The sequence below is a fragment of the Empidonax traillii genome, unplaced genomic scaffold (genome assembly GCF_003031625.1).
Source record: "Empidonax traillii isolate 1590-97213 ecotype Southwest subspecies unplaced genomic scaffold, ASM303162v1 scaffold1501:size99685, whole genome shotgun sequence".
Taxonomy (NCBI): Eukaryota; Metazoa; Chordata; class Aves; order Passeriformes; family Tyrannidae; genus Empidonax; species Empidonax traillii.
The window spans coordinates 59981-81677 of NW_020956694.1; the positions used below are offsets into that span (position 1 = coordinate 59981).

The following is a 21697-nucleotide window of genomic DNA, read 5'->3' on the forward strand; positions in this document are numbered from 1 at the left end:
GTTCCATAATATACTTACAGTTTGTTGCTGCTGGAGGGCTCCAACAGTTACTGGAAATTTTCAATTCTGGAATCTTAGAGCCTAAAGAACAGGAATCATGGACTGTGGTAGGTGCTCCTTCAGCCTTTATCTCCACAATAACAGAATTGCCATTTGTAAAGACTTTTATTACTTTAAACCTTTGTTACAGTCACTTCTGTGTTGTAAATGCAATAGATAATTCTGTAATTCAACCACCAGAGTCTCTGCCATAGCATCTTTTTCTTCAATATTTTCTATTCCTGGAAGAGTTGACTTTAAAAACCAAATTGTACTTCTGGGTTTTTTTTACATTTTAAAAGCATCCTTTTGGATTTTGGTTTGGTTTGGTTTCTTGGGAGTTGTTTTTTTCCTCCATTCTTAAAATTGTAAACCATAAAATTGTAGATCATGGAATCTTAGGGGGGAAAAAAACTTGGATTCCATCTTACAGTGATTGCAGCTGCATTGATGATACTGTTAAAGAAGTCAAAAGTAGCCAAACAAGAACAGAGTATTTTTGCCTTTTTATTCTGCTCATCTTAGGGGGAAGATGGTTATTTGGAAACTTCTTTACTATAGTCTGTGATCTGTTAATTGCCTTTCTTTCTGGAGAGGCCAAGAAATACCATTTCCCCTTGCTGACAATTAGCATTGTGGCTGTGTTGTAATAAAGACACTTGTCAATAATAAGCATGATTATTAGTCATAATTATATATCCTTTTCATTATTATCCTGTTGCTAGTTCGAGCTAAATTCAAATTTATAACTTGATTAAGCTTCCTTTCGAGCATTATTGCTGAATTATTTACAAAATCAACCCCTCAAACATGAAAATTCCTTTTCCTTCCGTTATTTTAGTGGCAGCTGGACTGCCTGGCCTGCTTGCTGAAACTCATCTGCCAGTTTGCAGTGGATCCCTCCGACCTGGACCTGGCTTACCATGACGTGTTCGCCTGGTCAGGAGTGGCCGAGAGTCACAGGAAGAGAACCTGGCCAGGCAAGGCCAGGAAAACCACGAGCGACCACGTCAAGGGCCTGCACATCCCCCGCCTGACTGAGGTGAGAGAGAGGGGCACACCCCTTGTGGAGAGAGAAAATAATAGATAGAGTGGAAAAATGATTTGTTTTAATTGGTATCTTGCTTGTTCTCCTCCGAAATGTATTTGAATTTACTTAAACCTGGGCAACCAAAAGGGTTCTTGGTGGTTGGTGGGGACTCAGAATTCCCGGGCTTTTTGTCCCTGTTTTTTTAGGTTTTGTTCTCTACATTGGTTACTTTTTATGGTACCCTCTTACAACGTGGTTACAGCATGAGGTGTCCCCATCCTCGCTAAATCCAATTTAGGAAAACCCTAAAATAACTGAATTTCTCAGGAATATCTGAGTGAGCATGTGGTGACCTTACCTAGAGCTGTAAACTTTCCCCCCAGATCCCTGCATGCTGATTTCCTAAAGCAGCCCAAGCACATGGCATATTTTGGCATCAGAGATGCATTCACTGTAAATAGATTTTCTTGGGCACAGGAGCAGCTGTGATTCCAGAAAGTGTAGATGTAGAACTGGGAGCTGGAGCCAAACTTCCCATTTCTGATTGTTCCACGTGGAAAGACCTTTAACTGGTCTAGGAGTATTGGCCATTTTTTGACAAAAAAATGCACCAAAGCCGCTGTCAGACAGGGAAATTATCAAATGTATTAAAATCCTTAGCACTGCTGCTGTTGGTTCCTGTAGCTGGTTCTGAATTTTTAATTGTCAATTGATTCGTATTTCTGATGGCAGTGGGGTTGATATTTAAGTGGTTTAAGATTTTTTTGAGGCTTGGATTTTAAAATTCTGGGTAGCCTGTCAGGTTCTCTAAAGATGAATAATTTAACTGAATGTGGAGTCAATAAAATGTGTTGATCGCAGAGATGGGCAAAATTTACGTGTCCAACCTCATCTCATGGCTGAGATTTTTAAAAGAAAGTGAGTAATTTGTGCTTTAAGAAAAAAAAACAAACCAGTGTTTTTACTAAAAGGATTGAATAAATGGTTGGTTTTTCTGTTCAGTTGAATTGTCTTTCTTAGAGGAACAGCATGAAATTTTAGCATCTAGACCTAGTCAATGAAACACAGGATTTTAGATGGGCTTTAATAAAACCTCTAAATTAACTGTGGAGTTGCTGTGATTTATCTTTGGCTCTTCCTCCCTCTACACAGGTGGGTTTGTTTTAGATTCACACACTGTGTATTATTGTTAAAAAAAAAAAAAAAAACAGATCAAAAAAAAAAAAAAAAGCTTGTTGTTATATTAACTTGTTTTTTTGTTTTTTGTTTTTTTTCTTTTGACTCCAATTTTTAAAGGTGTTTCTTGTACTTGTCCAGGGAACCAGTTTGATTCAGCGACTGATGTCAGTTGCTTATACCTATGACAACTTGGCACCTAGGTACAACATCTTCTTCTTCTTCTAAAGCTAATCCAGTGTGCACATTGTCAGCCCTGGTGTAGATTAAAAGAGCTCTTTTCACTTGAATCCCCGTTAATTTACCAGAATTGAAAGTCTCAGGGAGTAGATTTGCTTTTCTTGGTCACCTCCTGTGGTCGTCCCGCCCTCGGGGCTCAAGGAGTGGAGCACTGAACTATCTGTGAGGTGCTCTCAGAAATTCTCAACCAAAGGGATTGGTTTTCCTGGCTCCAGAGCAATCAGCATTCCCAATTGCAAGGGGGTAGAAAGGAGAAATTGGAATAAATTCACTTTTATTGCTGCTCAGTCGTCCGCTGAGTTCGACTTCTCTTTGCCGTCCCTGCTGGAATTATTGTCCTTAGTGAGTGGGCAGAATTTGACCTGTCAGATTAATTCAGATAATTCAGAGCACTGCCAGTCAGGTCTGCAAGTGTGCCTGACTTTCACCTGTAGCTGAGTTGCAGGAGTAATTTTTAAGTATCTAACCTTTTATTGCAATTAATAAAATTGTAAGTAAATAGAAATATTTCAGGTTTACAGCTGTGGTTTCTTTATGAAGAGTATTGGGTTTCTTCTATAGGAGTCAGTTCTTAGCTCTCTTTTTTGGGGTTATGGGTATTTTTTTCTGACTGTTAATCTTGTAGCCAGTAAATCTATAAGGGGGGGACTTGAGGAATTTTGTAGTTTTATTATTGAATACTGCCAGAAATGAACCCTTTTAAGATTGACAGCTAAGTTCCTCCTTTTAAGATTGAAAGTGTAGTTGTCCCAGTGGTTCCTTATGAATAACTGTGCTGTTATTTGTGATTATTTGTATTTTTTTAAGTGCTGCTCTGTTGTCTTCTGTGCTAAAGTTCAAATGGCTTTATCTTCTTTCCCGTTCAGGGTGTTGAAAGCTCAGTCTGATCACAGATCCAGGCATGAAGGTCAGTGCTGCAAAACATGGCATCAGCTCCCAGTAGGGGAAAACCTACTGATGGTTTTGATTTATTCCTGCCATTAGAATGCTGTAAAACTGTGATAATCCGGGGAAATGTTTGTGTTAAGACACGATGCAAGCCATGAGCAAGGCATCAGCTCACTGCCTGATTTCACTGGTTAAGAAGCAGAGGGGCAGGAAGGGATTGTGCCCTGAATTGGTGATATTTAATCTGATTTAATGGTCATCATCAGTGCAGTGGTCAGTATTTAATAAGCATATTGGTAAAAATCTGCATTTAGGTCATACCTTGTGTGCCAAAAAGGCTTTAAAGTCTTGCACCTCAGCATGAAATAAATGTGGTGTGTGCTGGAACAATGCAACTCTTCCCCCCCACCAAAATCCTGTTCTGTTGCTTACAGTGGCATTTCCCTCCTTTCCTTGCAGTCACTCATTATTCCATGTGGCTGCTGGTGAGCTGGGCCCACTGCTGTTCCCTGGTGAAATCCAGCCTGGCTGACAGTGACCACCTGCAGGACTGGCTCAAGAAACTCACCCTGCTCATTCCAGAGGTACGGCCGAGGAGAGGCCCTGCCATTCCCAATCCCTGGAATTTGGTGAAATTCCTGGGTGATACCACCTGACAGAGATCAGTGTAAATCTGCTTCCCCCGTTATATTTTGTACATCATTAATAGATTTTTTGATATCACTTCTTTTGCCGTGCTCAGAATCACAAAACGAGGTGAGCAGGAATTGACACCAAAATCTTCGTCGTGACCAAACTTCAAGTAATTTTTTTAAGTAATTTTTTTAAGTAATTTTTTTTAAAGTGATTTTTTTCTCTCGTAATCAAAAGCTTGGAAAATGCATCAAGATATTCCCGCTACAGAATTCATGTATTTACTAATGATTGCTTAATGGTGCAAAATGAATCACCACACGATGTGATAATTCTTATCTCTTGCTTTATTATTTATTATTGCTTTATTACTCGAGCAGAGCACGGGAAAAGCTTCCATGCTGACTCCGTGGAAATGAGAGTGTGCAAACCTCCAAAGCTTGATTAGACTGTGGATATTTTTCTTAATAAAAGGAAAAAATAAAATAATTCTTCTAGTGAAATTAAACAAGTGAACCGTGTAGTTAGGAACGAGTAAGTCTAATTCCACCTACTCTTTATTTGCCCAGATGTATTTTCTACTTTAATCACTGCCTGCAATCTTTGAAACACATTTAAAATACATAGATATTATGAGAGGAACTTGTGTATCTATGCAGGAAAAGCCACCAGAAGGAGGAATCCCCCAAATAATATGTGTAATTCTTTCATGGTGCTCTTTTTCCCCCCAGACTGCCGTTCGCCACGAGTCCTGCAACGGCCTCTACAAGTTGTCCTTGTCAGGGTTGGATGGGGGAGATTCCATCAACAGGTCCTTTCTCCTCCTGGCTGCATCAACACTGTTAAAGTTTCTCCCTGATGCTCAAGCTCTGAAACCAATTAGGGTAAGAATTTACAAAATTACGATTTCCCAGTGTTTTTCTCATTTTCAAAAGTACTATCCTCGCAGCGGTTCCTGTGGCCAGTGTGGTTTTGTTAATACAGTTATTTGGGCTGATGTGCCTCAGAACAAAAGCAATTTCTTTTCACAGATAGAGGATTATGAGGAGGAAACAGTGCTGAGACCAGGCTGTAAGGAATATTTCTGGCTGCTGTGCAAACTGATTGACAACATCCACGTCAAAGATGCCAGTCAGGTGGGTTTGCTTTATTTCTTCTTTTAATGTGGATTTTCAGGCCACTTTTGCTTCAGTGTGAGACATTTTTACTTAAGATACAGTGAACTGCTGTGAACAGGTCTTGGATCATTCCCATTTCCAAGCTTTCCCTGCTTTGATGTGTGTTTGGGAGCTCTTGGAAGCTTCAGATGATGAACCTGTAGAGTCAGGAAGGGGGAACAGTGACAATGCACAAAGAACTCAGTTGAAGGTCACACACATGGCAATACTGTAATTATCTCTGATGTATCTTATTCCTTATATATATCTTATGACTGCTGATAATTCCAGTGCTATAAAGGAGGAGCTAATCAAGTGTTTGACTAAAGCTGAAAGAGGAAGAAAAATTCAGTTAATAACCACTGAGCTATCAGAGCACGTTCGAAAATGGCGTTTAATTTTCCTTGTTTTGCTGTTTCAATAACAAAATTTCATCCAAAAGCATAACCATAATTTCAGACTGGGTTTATTCCCTGCAATTCACGAGGTACCTGATCATTTTCCACTTCCATTCCATTTTCTTTGTTTTCCCTCAGACAACACTGCTTGATTTGGATGCCCTGGCCAGACACCTCGCTGACTGCATTCGCAGGTGAGCTTTGTTTGCTGTGCTGATTCCACCTGCAGTGGGCATTGTATTCACTGCCAGTGGGGCAGAGTTGTGACAGTTCTTGCCTGTCTGTGTGTCTGTGCAGCAGGGAAATCCTGGACCATCAGGATGGGAACGTAGAGGACGATGGGCTGACGGGGCTGCTCCGTCTCGCCACCAGTGTTATAAAGCACAAACCCCCCTTCAAGTTTTCTCGGGAAGGCCAGGTAAGAAAAGACCCCTGAGAGATCAAACTGATCTCATCTTTTGTTACTACACACTCTTCGTTTTACCTTTTTTGGCAACATTTTGTTTGCAGAGCTCCAAATCTGAAAATGTATCATATTTGTTATGTTCTTCCTGTAAGGTGGGAGAGTGGGGGGGGCAGGGGAGGTTGCTAAAAAATCCTGCTTTGTGTTTATCTAAAGAAAAAAAGTAAAATTCTGAGGTGTAAAAGCTGATTTAAACTGATGTTTTTCTCTGTAGAGTGTACTGAGCTTTTTATTGGGCCTTCAGTGAGGTTTCATCAAAAATGTAGGGCCCTCTATTCAGTTATGGTGTTTGTATCCTCTGTTTACTCTGTTACTGTAAAATGGCCCTGAAGGTAATTTAATTGTCCAAAAGTTATAATAATATCAACATTGTGCAGTACCTGCCATAAAGTGACATTGCTGCCAGCATTTTCAAAGGCTGCTGCTATCATTCTGCTGGAATAAGTGTATTTTAAGGGTGGAGATCTTGCAGATTAAATTAGAGTAAGAATTCACCGAGTGCAGTGTGGAGGAGGATGTAGAAATTAAAATAGCAGGGGTATGGAAAGGCCAGATTGATGTAGCTTGGATATATAGAAAGTATGAGAAGAATTCTCTGTACAATTAAAAGCACACATTATAAAGAGCATTGGGGAAGAGTTTTTTGCAGTAGAACAGGATTGTGAGAGCAGATGCTTCCCTCTGAGCCAAGGCTGGTTCAAAACTGTCCAGGAAAATCCACTGGCAAATCCATGCTTTGCTGGGCCTTTTCTTCCCTGCAGATTCCGTCTCTGACTGAGTAAACAAAACTGGTGTTGGGCAAATATTTTCCAGCTTTACAGGTCCCATTTTGTGTTTCATGCATAATCACTGCCCATCTTACCCTGCACGCTGGAGCAAAGTGTTTTATGGTTTATGGCCCCTTTTTTTCCTTATTTTTTTAATATTTAACTTTTGTCTTTATTTTAATTATCTCCATAGAAAGAAGGTGCTGATGTTTAGGCAGATCCCTCACAATTTTTTAGTGTATTATCTGGGGTGGTAAAGATAAGTAAGAGTAATATGTATTTATTATCCAAAGGCAATTTGACTTGGTGCAGCCATGCTTTGTGCATTTTAGAGCTCAGTTAATATTCCAAACAGGAAAGAGTACAAAGGATACCAGAAGTACACATGGAATGTGTTGTAAGAATAATTAGTGACCCATAAACCTCCAGCAAGCAGTGATTAAGGTTATGTGCTGTCTTTGTTAAATTAACAAATTAAATGTATTAAATAAATCAAGCACAACTTGTCGTCATTTTTCAGTGGACGTGTTTCTCTCTCTAATGTGGTTACAATGCACTTTATGGGAATAAATTGTTGGGATTGGTAATTCAGAACTTGTATTCAGGTTGGAAAATTCTGCATGATAGAGGTCTAGAAGGTCTTCAGAAGCTTGTAAATAGATGACTTATCTTTTGAGAATACCTTCAAGCTGCTAAATGTGCCGATTTCTCTGTTTCCCAGGAGTTTTTGAGGGACATCTTCAATCTGCTGTTCCTGCTGCCCAGCCTGAAGGACAGACAGCAGCCCAAGTGCAAATCCCACTCCTCCAGGGCTGCTGCCTACGACCTGCTGGTGGAGATGGTCAAGGGCTCCGTGGAGAACTACAGGCTGCTCCACAACTGGGTGATGGCCCAGCACATGCAGTGTAAGCACCTGCAATTGCAGCTGGGGAGGGTGGTGGGGCCACTGCTGCTGGAGTGGCACTGCCCAGCCCCCAGCACTCAGGGCAGGCTCACAGAGCATCACCTGGACAAGCTGTGGGTTTAATCCTGTGTCTGATTATCAGTTCTGTTCTTAAATGGGGGTTATTTAAGGTATGTGACCCTGTTAAATGACACCAGCCAAATGACACCAACACAAGGTGTTCCACTGTTAGAGTGGATTTGACATGCTCCTTCAGCTTGTGCTGGATTTAAATTTCTGTTTTCCCTCTCTAACATGAAAAAACATGGCATGTTTACACCCAAAGTATATAAATAACACTAAGGTAGATGCTTTAGCTCTGGGCAGCACTGCTGTGTTTTCAGAGCCTCTGATGTCACTGCAGTGACCTCAGCCTGTTCCCAGCACACACAGCTAACACAACTTTGTTCTGCCTCTTGGCTTCCGTGTCTTGGAACCACAATTCCATGTATATTGTGGAAATGACCAAAATCTGAAGTTATTTAATATTTCATCTTTGATTGGCAAATTCTCATTGTGTGTTTTTAGCTTGCCAGGTTTCCTTTCACGTGCCCAGGTTAAATTCTTGTGACCTGAGGATTTGTGATGCATTATAATCTGTGGAATTGCTTTAGTGCCTTACAATGTGGGAAGCAAAAGGGAGATTAGATCCTAATAATGTTTTATGCTCTGTTCTCAAATGCCTGGGGCCTTCCAGAGTGTCCTGTGTTCAGGGGAAATGTTATGAAGAATATATTTAATGAAAATACTGGATATTTCTGTTTGCTGAGGTTGTTGTATCTCTCCAGTGCAGTCATTCATTTTTTACATCAGTATTTTCCTCCAAATCCCACTCATTCCTCAGTGCTGAAGTTTTCTTTAACATTTACCACAGTTGTTACCTTCTTCCAAATCTCTTCTCTGGATTGTTTGCTCCTTTTTGAGTCCTCCAGAACCATCTGCTCCGTGTCCCTGCTCCATATCCAGAATATCTCACTGCAGGGATGGTGATTTTATTACAACTGGCAGAGAGCTGTTCTCTCTTTGTGATGAGCAACCAGCACAGGACTTGTGATCCCTCATTTGTTTAAAGTCTTATTGTGATCCAAAGAGTCTTCAAACTGGATTTTTCCACTTTGCTCAGCTCTGTAATCCGAGTCTTTCAAAATCTTAGTCTTAGGCCTGTCTCTCCACTCTCCTTATGAGAAACATTAAAGAAAATATTCTAAATTTCCATCCTGTCCTTGGTTTGAACATATTTTATTAACTGGCAGTTTGTGCAGGCTCTGATATTACTGAGGGTTAGATTTAGTCCCCTCAGTTGTTCATAAAATTTCTTGCACTGTTTCGGAGTTTCACTTTCTTTAAAAACCAATAAAACCCTTCAGGTCAAAGGAGGGAAACAAGAAACAGCTGCTTTGCTCCCCAGGAAACTTAAAATCCTGTCTGGTGTGATGGTTGGAGCAAAAAGCATCATCCCGAGGTGGAATACAGAGAAAAAATCACAGTCACTCAAAGAGGAAAGAATCAGTTTTGCTCTGCTTAAAATAGAACAGGAATATTGCAAGTTTGGTTTCGAGTTTCCCCATCTCTTCCTGAGAAAAGGCTGTTTCTATAACAACAGGGAGGAATAAAGAGGATTGACAGGAATGAGCCTCAGATTTACCTTTCTAGTTAAGACCCATGTGGGAGAAGGAAAAACTTCTATTATGCAAATTAAGACAAATTTACAAAATGCCAGGGTGGAGAGAAAACAGCATCTTCCTGAGAAGTTCCTTGCCCAATTTCTGGATGCTCTTTGAACAGCTGGGAGGATCTTCCACCTCCTTCAACCCAGCTATTTGCTGGATTGAAGGAGGTGGAAGATATTCCCAACTGTTCCCATGGAGTGCAGAAAGCTCAGGTGATTTCCCTGCATTTACAGCTTGATGAGCTCTGAGCCAACCAGCCCAAGAGTTTCCTGAATTTCTCTCTGGTTGTAGGAGTTGAGGAGAACCCTGGAGGAGCCTTTAATCTGCGACAGAATAATTAAGGATTTAAAATTTCAGTCTTGAACCCCCACAGCTTTTATGGATTGTGTGATAAATCCTGTCTGCTTTTTTTGGAATTATTTTTTCTCTCTCTAAACATGCACTTCAGCAGAGGTACTGAATTATTTGCAGCACTAACCACTTACAAATGGTTTGTCTAGTCTGGTTCCCATCTTCTTGACTGGCAGATGAGGAGAACGTTCCCGTTTTCTGATTTCTTGGCTTATTAACAGAGCCTGCCAGACTTGCCGAGCTCGTCTGGTGCCTTCCCGTGGCAGGAATGCATGGCTGTGTCTGGTAGGAAACCTAAAGGAATAGAAAACTTCCAGGAAAAGCAAATATCCTTTTCAATCTTGATTCACTCCTTGATGTGCTTTGGGAAACCCAACCAATCCTTGCAGCAGGGAAGGGATTTTCCTGAAGATCAGGCACGGTCTGGCTCGTACAGAGCATAACCAGGACACATTTGATTGGTGTGAAAAGCTTTAAGAAAGCTTTAAATTGCACTTATGTTTGTGCTGATTGCACTTGGAGTTGATTTTTGATCTCCTGCTTGTGTCGTCACAGCTTCCCACGCCCCCTACAAATGGGATTATTGGCCCCACGACGACGTCCGCGCCGAGTGTCGCTTCGTGGGTCTGACCAATCTCGGAGCCACCTGTTACTTGGCCTCCACCATCCAGCAGCTCTACATGATCCCAGAGGCCAGACAAGCCATTTTCACTGCAAAGGTACCTGGGGGGGCTCCTGTGTCCCTGGGGGGGATTGATGGTGTGTCAAGTGTATGTTTACAAATGAATATTTATCTTGTGCCACCACAAGTACAGCAGGTCCTGTAAATTGCTATACATTGGTTAACTTCTAGAAATACTGTATTATCACTTTCAGTTATTTGTTGTAAAGAGAAAGCTTCATTTTGGTCCCTCACCTATATAATGAGAGGAATATTAGGTTTCATGTGGACCAAAAAAGGTGTAAAATAAATCTAAAAAATATAAGTTTTAAACAGTAGACCATGTGTCCTTGTACAGAATCATTTTGCTTAATTGCCCATAATAAAGGGGTTGGGTTTTTTGTTTGGTTGTTACATCTTTTAATGTCTATTTTTGACATTAAAAGGCGTCTTTTATTCATTTCTTTCAGTATTCAGAAGATATGAAACACAAGACCACTCTCCTAGAACTCCAGAAAATGTTTACATACTTAATGGTAGGTATGAAAGAGGGGTATTTGAGGGATTAATCTGTTGAAGCATTAAGAAGCAGCTAAAATTTGGGATTCCAGGATCAAACACAATAAAGGCAGTTCCCAGGTGTGTTCACTGCTGGAAAAACAGTGAGACAAAGTCTGAAATAATGAGAAAAGACAACTGAGGAGAGAGCTGTGTGCCCTCACAGTGGCTTTTGTATAAGAAATTCATAACTACCTTGAAGACAAGTAGGGGAAAGGAATTTTGACATGCAATGCCTGCCATGAATCATAGGAAAAAAAAATAAATCCAGATATTTACATAAGCAGAAAATAATATAGGAACCTGAATCCTACAGAGATTTACCAATTTTTACACCTTGAAGAAAGACTGTGTTCCAAACCAGGCAGTATTTACAGGAAGTACTGTCTGGCTACACATCCTGACAAGAATATGTTGTTTCCCACAGAGTTCCTTGTGCTGCAGATTGTTGTGCATTCCCAGAGTGCAGGGCAGTGGAAAAGGGATTCTAAAGAATTGCTTTCTACTGCAGATTCTTTTCTCTGGCTAAACACATCCAGTTGGGAACCAGCTGATAATCACAGAGGAGTCATTGAGGATTGAGTTGGCAAATTGAAGTCAGCAGGGTCCAGAAATCCAGAAATCCAAAAATCCAAGCTGATATTCCTCATGTTTTGTATCCAAAGAGATAGGCAGCAAGTGGATGTGTCACATCTTCAGCCAAGGAGCTTTATTTTAATAATTCATTTTAATATCTATCAAGTATTACTGAACACTTTTCTCCCAATGATACTTTAATAATATAATACTACTAATAATGATAATTTCACAGGAGCATTTAGCACCTAAACCAGCTGTTAATAATTAGCATATGGGACATACTGTGTCCAAAATACGTTCTTTTCTAAACAGATAACATCTGTGCAACTTCAAACTCAAAGGATTTGTGCTGATTGGCTTTTGCTTGGTATCTTTTTTTTCCCCTCCAGGAAAGTGAATGCAAGGCCTACAATCCCAGGCCTTTCTGTAAAACCTACACCATGGATAAGCAGCCCCTGAACACCGGGGAGCAGAAGGACATGACCGAGTTCTTCACTGACCTGATCACAAAAATAGAAGAGATGTCTCCAGAGCTGGTGAGTTCTTAAGAGGGAGCAAAAAAGGGAGCTGGAAAACTTACGGGTTTGCTCAAATTTCCTTGACAGAATTTATCGATTCGTTCACAGAAAAACACAGTGAAAAGTTTGTTCGGAGGCGTCATCACCAACAATGTTGTTTCTCTGGTAAGTGTTCCTTTTCCAACCTTGGCTTTTAAAGACTTTCTTTTTTCCTGACGTGTCCAAACAGTTGTTTCACTGCTTTTCTGTTCCCCTGGTGTGCTTTAGGACTGTGAGCATGTCAGTCAGACAGCAGAGGAATTCTACACTGTGAGGTGCCAGGTGGCAGATATGAAGAATATTTATGTGAGTAATGCCAGGCTGAGATGTGGTCACAGGTCACGGCCATCAGTTATAAATGGCAGTTCTAAATTTCCCCCCACACTGTTGAATATTGAATTTTGTTGCATTTTGGCTAGTTTCGAGGTTGATATTACGAGGTTATTTGGTTTCAATGCAATGTGCCCTCAGCTGGGGCCATTTGGCACTGACTAAAGCTTGTGTTCCAGTCAATAATCACTGCTTATTTCTGGGTTTTAAACAGGCTGTGGCCACTTTTAAGGGAGAACAATACCAGTACAACTGCTTATTAAGTAAATTTAAAGCTTACACCAGCATAATTCTACATTTTGACCATTTAAATGTTAATTAAACTTAATTTAAGATTGAAAGGGAGGGGCTTGGAAAGCAAGCCAGAGATACAGAAAGGTCCAAAATAAATGTCAACTCCTTTTTTGTTTATTATCTGTAGGAATCTCTTGATGAAGTAACCATTAAGGATACTTTGGAAGGTGACAACATGTACACGTGTTCTCACTGTGGGAAGAAAGTGAGGGCTGAGAAAAGGTATGAGGAAAAATAAATTACCATTCCTAAGGGATCTTTTCAGTGAGTTGCTGAAATCACTGGGTTGCTCATTATGCAGGATAATTGCTTGGGTTTTATACATCACCTCAAGTTGCCTAATTAAAATTAGCTTTCAAAATGTTTCTATGTCTGCTGATAAAGAGAAAGTAGATTAAAACGTTATGTTGTCTGAATAAACTACCAAATTTCTTCTTTAGAGTTGGAAGACCTCATAGTTTGTTTTTAAATTACATGGGTGAAAGACTAAGCTGAAAATCATTATTGTAAAGTTTATGAGATTGAATACGAGAGATGTTCTGCCTGGAAACTTTTATTTTAGAAGACATATTTGAACTCCCTGCAGTGAGGAGGTTTCACTGTTAAATTCATCCATGGCTCACTGGGGGAAATTGTTGTTTGTGCCATATGAGTAAATTTGACAGCTCTTCCCAAGTACAGTGAGAGCCTAAATCGAGTTTTTCAATGAGCTCAGTGTGACCTTTCTGCTGCCAGTTAATCTGCTCTGCTCTGGGGCACGGTGAGAGCTGAACTTTATATTTATGTGACACATTTGTATGCATTTATTTAGAACATATCTCCAATATTCGAGTTGAAATAAATGCTTAAAACCTCTGTGAGAATTCACTTCACCCTGCTTAGCTTTTGTCAACCAGAATTATTTCTGCTCCCTCAGGGCGTGTTTTAAGAAACTACCTCGCATCTTAAGCTTCAACACCATGAGATACACGTTTAACATGGTGACCATGATGAAGGAGAAAGTCAACACCCACTTTTCCTTCCCGTTACGCTTGGATATGACCCCTTACACCGAAGATTTCCTCATGGGGAAAAACGACAGGAAGGAAGGTGTGGATTCAACAGGCTTTGTCCCTTTGATCTGCGCATCACTTTCTGTAGAACCAGAAGCAAACTGGTTTTCTTTTTAAAATCAGTATTCTCAAAGTCTCACACTTGTATTTCGTGTATTAAAAAAAGGCCGATTATTTTTGGTTTCATTTACTTCTCAATTCGAATCCGTGTTTAAAATGTGAAAGAACCTGCAAATAGTTACGTGCACTTTGAAGCTGGGGTGTCTAGGAAATAAATGATTAAACATTGTGTTGAATTATTCCAGGTTTTAAGGAAGATGGAGGATATTTGAAAGAGACTGAAAGTTACGAGTACGACCTGATCGGTGTGACAGTTCACACGGGAACAGCGGATGGGGGGCACTACTACAGCTTCATCAGAGACATTGTCAATCCCCACGCCTACAAAAACAACAAATGGTGAGCTCTGCACACCAGCATTTTGGGATTTGTCAGCTGTTCTGCCTCGACATTTATTAGGGGATATGTGCTGTAGGTTGCTCTAGGAATTTGGTTAATTTATTACCATTTATTACAGGTTAGTTTGCTGGAGGTGGGACAGTTGTGCAGTGCCTCGGGCACAGGGGTGGCCTTACATCACAGCTTCCTGATGGGCCTGGATTTTAATCCATTCCAGTCCAAAAGAACAGGAAGATTGTCCTTTCTAAAATCAGCTCCATTCCTGACTGTGGAATTCAGGGAAGGGGAGAGGTGTGGGCATGGCCAGGAGGAGGGGCTTGCCAGGGAACACCTTCCACTTGTCGTTTCTTCAGGGGACATTTCCACTGCTCACTGAGGCCCTGCAAGAGGAGACAGGATTTCCTCTATTCCTCTTCTCTAGAAAAACAGGAGTATTTCACCACTTTCTCTCATCTTATTGGAAGGAAATCACTTTTGGGCTCAGTTTTTCATTTCCTGTGATCCCAGCAAGACATTAGGAATTAATGGGAATCCTCCAAGGAATCACTTGAGGAGCTCCTGAGGCTTTCTTTGCCCTCAGGGATGAGCAGCAGTTGTTTCACAGCTCTCTGTTCAACAGGTACCTGTTCAATGATGCTGAAGTGAAACCCTTTGATTCTGCCCAGCTGGCTTCGGAGTGTTTTGGGGGAGAAATGACTGTAAGTTATTTTATGCATCAGAAAGCTGTGACTTGAATTTTTGTCACGTTCAGCTGCTTAAAATATCTGTTCCAATGTGTTCCAATCCAGGCATTTTTATGGGGTTTTAAAGGGAAAATATATACTCCTGTATAAGTAATAATATAAGTATTACAGTAGTAAAGTATTGCTATGTTAGTAATAATTAGTATATTAGGAGTATTGCTGTAAGTATTACTAATAGTATATATACTACATAGTACATATAATAATACTTATAATACCCAGTAGTATAAGTGTTACTAATGAAGCAAAGTTAATTAGTGAAGTCTCTCCAGTGAGGAGGTATTTCTTTACTCTGTCTGGGGTTTATCATACTATTTATGTAGTTATAAAAGAGTGAGTATGCAGCTAATTTGGGGATCCTTCACTGGAATGGCTGTTTTGCTCAGAGCATCGATGGAAGGAATAATTAGTTGCAGCTTATGCCTGATGTGGAAGAGCAGAGATTTTGGATCCTGTGTGACCTCAGTTGGAATATTTTTACAACAGTGTTAATACCAGTAACTGCATAACACTCAAATGCTCTCGGGTTATGCTCAGATTGGTCATTATTTGTATTTACAACTGTAAATCATGATGGAAACCACATAATAAATAACAGGATCTTACTAAAGCAGTTCTGTGCAGAAGAAGACTTCTTGTCTGACAAAGGCAAGATGCAGAAATAAAACAAAAGAGTTATTTAATTTGGGAAAAGGATAAAACACCTTCAGGTGCCTAAGAAGATAAGAAGTGTCAGGGAGATGGATGAGACAGGAAACTGCTTGGGATGTAGGTCACAGGATGGCAGAACAGCCTTGAAAAATCAGGATAAGGCACTGGAAAAGGAAAAAAAAAAAAAAACAAGACTCCTCTGTGCAAATGGCATGAAACAGTTCACGTTTATCCCAAATTAAAAAACCCTTGTAATTAATGGCTTTACTTTCTTCCTGACAGACCAAAACTTACGATTCTGTTACTGATAAATTTATGGACTTCTCCTTTGAAAAGGTATTTTCCCTTCCGACCCCCTTGTCGTGTTCTCGCGTTTCTGATTGCCTGCTGCGCCTCTCCGAAGTGTAAATGATCGAGCTGTTTTTCTCTCCCAAGACACACAGTGCTTACATGCTGTTTTATAAACGGATGGAGCCAGAGGAGGAAAATGGCAGAGACTACAAATTTGATGTCTCGTCAGAATTGCTGGAGGTACAAGTTTGATTTGTTTTTTTAACGCCGCTTTGAAAAGCCCCAGACGCGTCAGAAAGCTGATTAAACGTGGGAAAGCCAAAAATGACGTCACTCTCTAAGGTGACAGTCTTCTCGCTGTCATGGGATAGGAAAGAAATTAAGATTTAGAATTTTTTTTTCTCATTTTATCCCCAATATATCCCTTTTTTTATCACCTGGATAAAACGTATCCCTGCTCCCCCCCTGGCCAAAAATATCGCTTTAGCCACATTTCAGGTTCTGAACTTAAAAAGACTCTTCATGCCTTGCCAGCAAATCACATCATGCTTTTTTATCCTTCTCAGTCTTAAAAATATTGAAAGATTTTATCAGAGTTGAAGTTTTAAGCTGTTTTTATGTGAAAAGCGCTCTGAACAGATTTGGTCCCAAAAATCACTTTGGAGAGAGGGGCAGAAGGAGCTGAAATGAAATCCTGTTCTGGTGAAGGAGGGAGAGTCAAACCTCACTCTTCAGGAATTATTGGAAGGGCACAGAGCTCATCAAGCTTCGGGTTCAGCTTCAGTTGGGGTTGAACTGTGGGTTTTTTTCAACATGTTGGACCAGTTCTCCAAATTCCAACCTAAAAGTCTGAATAAAGTTGTAAAAATGAGGTCCCAGAAAGAAGAGAAAATGCTTCCAAAAATAATTTTTCACAAGGAAAAAAAAAAATAAATTGATTTTTTTTTTTTTTTAACCATGGCAAACATTTAAATACTCTTAAAATCATACTTAAGTAGTGAAATAAACTGCTGTCTTGTATCTGATGTTAGCATTTTTTCTTCAGTGGATATGGCATGATAACATGCAGTTTCTTCAAGACAAGAACATTTTTGAGCATACATATTTTGGGTAAGTTTGTTTTTTTTTTTCCCCTCTTTAAAAATGTAATCGTAACGCTTCTTTTCTTCTTGCAGATTTTCATTGTTTATTTTAATTAACAAAATCAAATTACTGACTCTAGGTTTATGTGGCAGTTGTGTAGTAGCATCCCAAGCACGCTCCCAGATCCCAAAGCGGTTTCTCTGATGACAGCAAAGGTAAGAATTCCCCAAAATCTGTCATCTCACAAATTAACCTTTCCCTTGTTTGCATTTTTCAGTCCTGCATTCTAAATTAACGGTGCCATTTTTTTTTTCCAGTTAAGCACTTCCTTTGTGCTAGAGACGTTTATTCATTCAAAGGAAAAGGTATTTTATTTCCTTGTAAACTCTTATCGAGTAGCTGCATGAGTAGAGAGCGAGAAGTAGTTCTGTGCTTTTCGTTTTAGAAGTGTGATTTTTGAGTAGCATAGACAATGCAGATTAAATATTTAAGGAGCCATTAATGTCATTTAACACATTTACAGTGAGCACTGCACAGTGGAATAAAATGGATGTGTAAAAATGTCCGTATTTTTTGGTCAGTGCAATGTATTACTAATTTATAAAATTTATTGTCTCTATTCTTAAGATTTGATGTTCTGCCTAACCATTTAAAAGTGTTTAAAGGCGAAGTTGAAAAGCATTATTTTAAGTTTTCTTTGTGTTTCTTTTTGCAGCCCACAATGCTTCAGTGGATTGAACTGTTAACAAAACAGTTTAATAACAGTCAGGCAGCTTGTGAAGTAAGTGACTTAGGAACTCAGCAAAGTACAAACCAACTTTCTATATATTGTTTAACTTTCCTGGAGGTTCGTATCCCTGGAATATTTTGGACTATCAACTGCTGTATGTGGTGTTATTTGTGCACTATGAGATGAGATTCGTCCTCTCTGATCCCTGCAGATTCTGGGGAATGACTGCACTTTGACTTGCAGAAACCTCTGTTGAGACCACAGGGCAAAATCATTTTGTCACTGGAATAAGAGAGGCAGCGTCACAGTGTCTTTATTTGATTGATGTTTGCATCGTGAGTTGTGTAATTAAGAAATGTTTCAATTCAGTCACGGGCAGGCAAAGAATTCTCGTGTCGGTGAAAACAATCTGAAGAGAAGTTTGGGGTGCTTTCTGTGACAGTTTGAATGTACAAGCAGCCCAGCACATACTGTGTCTTGCATTAGACCTTATTCAGTAGAAAAGAATTAAAATAATCATTCTGTTATAGGTATTAAATTCTATTAAAAAGTCTAGGCTGATAAATTGTTGTGTACCATTCATTATTTGGGTGGTACACTCCCCTCAGTCCTGAGGCTTTTGAGTAAAGATATTTTACTGGAGTAAAGAACACTCAGGTGCAATTAAAATAAAAGTAAGAACATGAATTCTTGATTTTAAGCTGTCTCTCCCTGGGACTAAACCACAACCCTGTGAGTCACAAGACTCAGCTCTGTTCTTGCTGAGTGTAACTCTCAGTGAGTCATTCCCTGTTGGCTTTTTATACCTTTTGGGTCTCTGGAGGCAGGAGGGCTTTTCCACATGTTGAAATAAGTGCAGAAGGGATCTAATTCACAAACTGCTGTTTAATCCCATCACAACTCCACAAGATTCTTCAGCTTATCCTTTATTGGAAGCATCGTTTTTATTGTGTTGACATCACTTTTCAGGATTAAAGTGTGTTCTTCCAGATAATTAATGGCATGCAGAACACAGGGCTGAGAAGATGCTGCATATAAATTTATCTTGGTGTTTTTGCTGCTCTTGATCTTGATTTCTTTATTCCTTCATGCACAGAAGCCATTTTAGATTCCCCTTGGATTAAAACTTGCCTATTCCTTAATAATAAGTAACATGGATTTCTCTTCAGCCTTTAATGTCATGCAAACAGAAGATTGGACTAGAGCAAGTTTGGGAACAAAACTAACACAGTATGTATCTTCTGCAGTGGTTTTTGGATCGTATGGCTGATGATGATTGGTGGCCAATGCAGATTCTAATAAAGTGTCCCAATCAGATTGTGAGGCAGGTAAGAAAAAACGTTCCCTCCAGGGCAGGTGGGCCATGAACACACAAAGGGACAGTTCTGATGGCACAAAACGGGTCTGAAAGTTTGGGTTAGTGCAGTAATTGTGGGATTCTTTTCCATTCTTGAGTGTGATTTAGGGAATGTGTTTGGAACACGGTGGATATTAATGCAGTGCCGTGGCTGCACAGGCAGGACCACAAATGTCACCAGAGATGCAAATCGAGGTTTCTGCAACTCCCTCATCAGCCCTGCAAGTTTGAACACTTCACACAGAAGTGAATGAGTTCAGCAATAATTCATCAAGATAAACATCCAGAAAATAGGAGAGATTTAACTGTGTACATTTGGAATTCTGTAGTAGTTTTGGGGGTACATTTAATTTTATAACATTCTGCCACAAAGTTTTGTTAATACCCTTTTCTGGACATACTGCAAATTTAAAAAATCCCCCAGTATTAGTAGTATTTGGACATTCACAAACACAACTGTAAACAGTGTTACTTACAAGTCTACTTTCTTTGCAAGTTATTAAGGTTAAAAACTGTAGCATTTGCGTCATCTCACCTGAATCCTTCAGTAGAATATCTGATTATTGAAGGGATGTTTCCATATGGAACCATACATAGTTCCTACATGTAACACATCAGTAAAGGAATATATTCCATGGGAAAACTCAAAGCGAAGCCTTAGGTAAAGTTGAAATCCTCATGAATGTTTTACAACATAAAATAATTCCTGGCAGGAATTTCCTTCAGCTTTCCACATAAATTCTTACAAGCCTGAGGGGAAATTAAAATAAAAATCTTGCCAAAAATATCAAAGCATTTCAGAAAATGGAGGTGGAAGAAGAAAATAACATCTATGAGCAGCAGTGTAAGGTTGTGTTTCAGGAGTGTAGAGTGCACACCGATATTAAAAGCTGGTTTTAGGTTCCTCTGTGGGATCTCTTTATAAAAACCAGGTTTGATCTGTTCAGATGGGACAGAAATGCACTGTGGGCTCTCAGTCTCAGCTTTACCTTTGAAGTTGTGAAGAGCTGGAAGTGGGATTGGGGGGGACAGACTGTTCTTTGCTTAGAAAACACATCTTGGACCACGTGGAGCTCATTCCCTTCTCCCTCTGCAGATGTTCCAGCGCTTGTGCATCCACGTCATCCAGAGGCTGAGGCCGGTCCATGCACACCTTTATCTGCAGCCAGGAATGGAAGACTGGTAAAACACAATCCCTGGGAACTTCTCATTGTTCTCTGCATTGCTTACTAATGAATTACTCAGTCATGGAAACCTAAAATGGTGTTCATTTAATTGGCCTTTATTATTCTGCCCGAAAACTGCTCTGATTTATTTAAAAGTACTGTTAGGGTTGCAAAAGCAACTGTCTGAAGAGACACTCTTTGGAATATTTCTTCTCTTAGATAGGTTTTCAGTATGGTCTGTATTTTCCCTGTCAGTAGTACCCTGCAAGTGTAAATCTCACTGCTTAGAACTTGGGAATCCTACTGGCAATGGGATGTGGGGGCACTTTTTAACTTGCACACGCAGTAAAGGAAGGCTGGAGGAGAGAGGCAAGTCCTGTAAGTAAATCACAGTTCTTGTCAAAAAGTAGGGAGAACCCTCTTGGATTCTGTTTGGTTCTGCTTACTCCCAAGAAAACTGTCACTTTAGCTCCAATTCTGAAATAGTTAAACACTTTTGGATACATAATGAGAAGAGGAAGAAAGTGGTTTTTCTTTTACTCTTATGCTAAGCTTGTGATTTTCCCCCGAGTGAAAATGGCAGTAATAACTGTAATTAATAACTGTGCTGCCATATCAAAACTCAGGACATGAAGATACAGTTTTTGTGACAAAAGACAGGATTTTATTTTCTCTGGAAGCCTGACCTGCAAAGCCTCTGTTGGGTGATAAGATCCAGCCAGGAGCAGATGAATAATAACACGTGGTGTGATCTGGGCTGGACCCGGCAGAGGAGAAAGGGGCAGAGAAGCAAACAGGGATTTTTTTGTGAATTTATTAATTTGTGGCTGGTTCAGGCTGACTTTATGCTCCGTGTTTGTACATCCATGAAATCCCTGACTGCTGGGTTTTTGTTTGGGTGCAGCTCTGATGACATGGACGGCCCGGTGGAGGACATCGGCAGCCGCTCGTGCGTCACGCGCTTCGTGAAGACCCTCCTGTCCATCATGGAGCACGGGGTGAAACCCCACAGCAAACACCTCACTGAATACTTTGCCTTCCTTTATGAATTTGCCAAAATGGGGGAAGAGGAGGTGAGTCCATGCCTGGGTTTTGGGGGAATCAGCTCTGGATGTGCACGTGGGGGTCAGGCAGTAATTCCACACCCCCTGTGTTCCAGAGCCAGTTCCTGCTCTCGCTCCAAGCCATCTCCACAATGGTCCATTTCTACATGGGAACTAAAGGACCTGAAAATGTGAGTTTGAATGTCTTGGATGAAAAACACCAGTTTTTCACGTTTTGCATCTGATCATTAGTGCTCTGTCTCTTGAACCGTCTTTTAGCTGGGAAATTAAAATTGCTCCATTACAATTATGCAATACTTCAGTTACATAAATGATACTATTTTTTCAATGTTTAGGTGATATTTAAAAAAAAAAAAAAAAAAAAAAA

At 40.1% G+C, this 21697-nt stretch overlaps 1 protein-coding gene across 1 annotated transcript in view; it reads left to right on the plus strand.

Annotated features, from left to right (window-relative positions):
- USP34 (ubiquitin specific peptidase 34) overlaps window positions 1-21697 on the plus strand; it is a gene marked incomplete at its 5' end in the record, with an annotated part of 80352 nt that overhangs the window by 42157 nt on the left and 16498 nt on the right. Inside the window, 29 exons of the mRNA XM_027907621.1 lie at window positions 21-107; window positions 881-1081; window positions 2366-2448; window positions 3352-3392; window positions 3833-3957; window positions 4738-4890; window positions 5038-5142; window positions 5700-5755; window positions 5859-5979; window positions 7513-7696; window positions 10311-10474; window positions 10887-10952; window positions 11943-12089; window positions 12180-12236; window positions 12339-12416; window positions 12862-12956; window positions 13651-13823; window positions 14092-14245; window positions 14865-14943; window positions 15922-15975; window positions 16075-16170; window positions 16976-17040; window positions 17153-17228; window positions 17331-17378; window positions 17729-17794; window positions 18991-19071; window positions 20197-20282; window positions 21171-21339; window positions 21426-21500. Of these exons, the coding sequence (XP_027763422.1) occupies window positions 21-107; window positions 881-1081; window positions 2366-2448; window positions 3352-3392; window positions 3833-3957; window positions 4738-4890; window positions 5038-5142; window positions 5700-5755; window positions 5859-5979; window positions 7513-7696; window positions 10311-10474; window positions 10887-10952; window positions 11943-12089; window positions 12180-12236; window positions 12339-12416; window positions 12862-12956; window positions 13651-13823; window positions 14092-14245; window positions 14865-14943; window positions 15922-15975; window positions 16075-16170; window positions 16976-17040; window positions 17153-17228; window positions 17331-17378; window positions 17729-17794; window positions 18991-19071; window positions 20197-20282; window positions 21171-21339; window positions 21426-21500 (2985 nt within the window). The remainder of the gene's footprint in view (window positions 1-20; window positions 108-880; window positions 1082-2365; window positions 2449-3351; window positions 3393-3832; window positions 3958-4737; window positions 4891-5037; window positions 5143-5699; window positions 5756-5858; window positions 5980-7512; window positions 7697-10310; window positions 10475-10886; window positions 10953-11942; window positions 12090-12179; window positions 12237-12338; window positions 12417-12861; window positions 12957-13650; window positions 13824-14091; window positions 14246-14864; window positions 14944-15921; window positions 15976-16074; window positions 16171-16975; window positions 17041-17152; window positions 17229-17330; window positions 17379-17728; window positions 17795-18990; window positions 19072-20196; window positions 20283-21170; window positions 21340-21425; window positions 21501-21697) is intronic.